This window comes from Penaeus monodon, chromosome 28 (assembly GCF_015228065.2).
Source record: "Penaeus monodon isolate SGIC_2016 chromosome 28, NSTDA_Pmon_1, whole genome shotgun sequence".
Lineage (NCBI taxonomy): Eukaryota > Metazoa > Arthropoda > Malacostraca > Decapoda > Penaeidae > Penaeus > Penaeus monodon.
In genome coordinates this window covers 4,287,922-4,288,353 of record NC_051413.1, presented here as the reverse complement: position 1 = coordinate 4,288,353, position 432 = coordinate 4,287,922, and the positions used below count along the sequence as shown (strand labels likewise).

Below are 432 nucleotides of genomic sequence, written 5' to 3'. Positions count from 1 at the left end.
TCCAATTACAGCATACATAATAATGTTAAAAAGCCATTAACCTGAAGCACTTATCAACACACTATACTTTCCATAGCCTAGTCTACAACACTCACTTAACAAATGGTCCTTATTTCCCTCCCTCTCTCAAAACTTGATGAACCAGAAGATACATATTGTGACTAAATTACATTACGACATTCAACTAAACCAAAACCTTATCTGATTCCTCCCCCCCCCTAAAAAAAAAGGTAGTGCCACCCCTGCTCACCTGGTGCCAAGAAGTAGATCTTTTCCCTTCCCGAAGAGGAGACCGCGAGGCTCTGAGCTACTGGGTTGTAGTTCATGGAGATTAACCGCCCCACGCCGTCCTCTGCACGCCAGCGTTCCTCCCCTCGCACAAAGCCACTCTCAATGACACCTGCAGGATTTGGGGAAGATTAGAGAAGTAGA

General features: G+C 45.1%; 1 protein-coding gene across 1 annotated transcript in view; it reads right to left on the bottom strand.

The window, feature by feature from the left end:
• LOC119591300 (laminin subunit gamma-1-like) overlaps nucleotides 1-432 on the bottom strand; it is an 83,409-nt gene that overhangs the window by 11,111 nt on the left and 71,866 nt on the right. Inside the window, exon 11 of the mRNA XM_037940028.1 lies at nucleotides 251-400. Coding sequence (XP_037795956.1) covers nucleotides 251-400 — 150 coding nt within the window. The remainder of the gene's footprint in view (nucleotides 1-250; nucleotides 401-432) is intronic.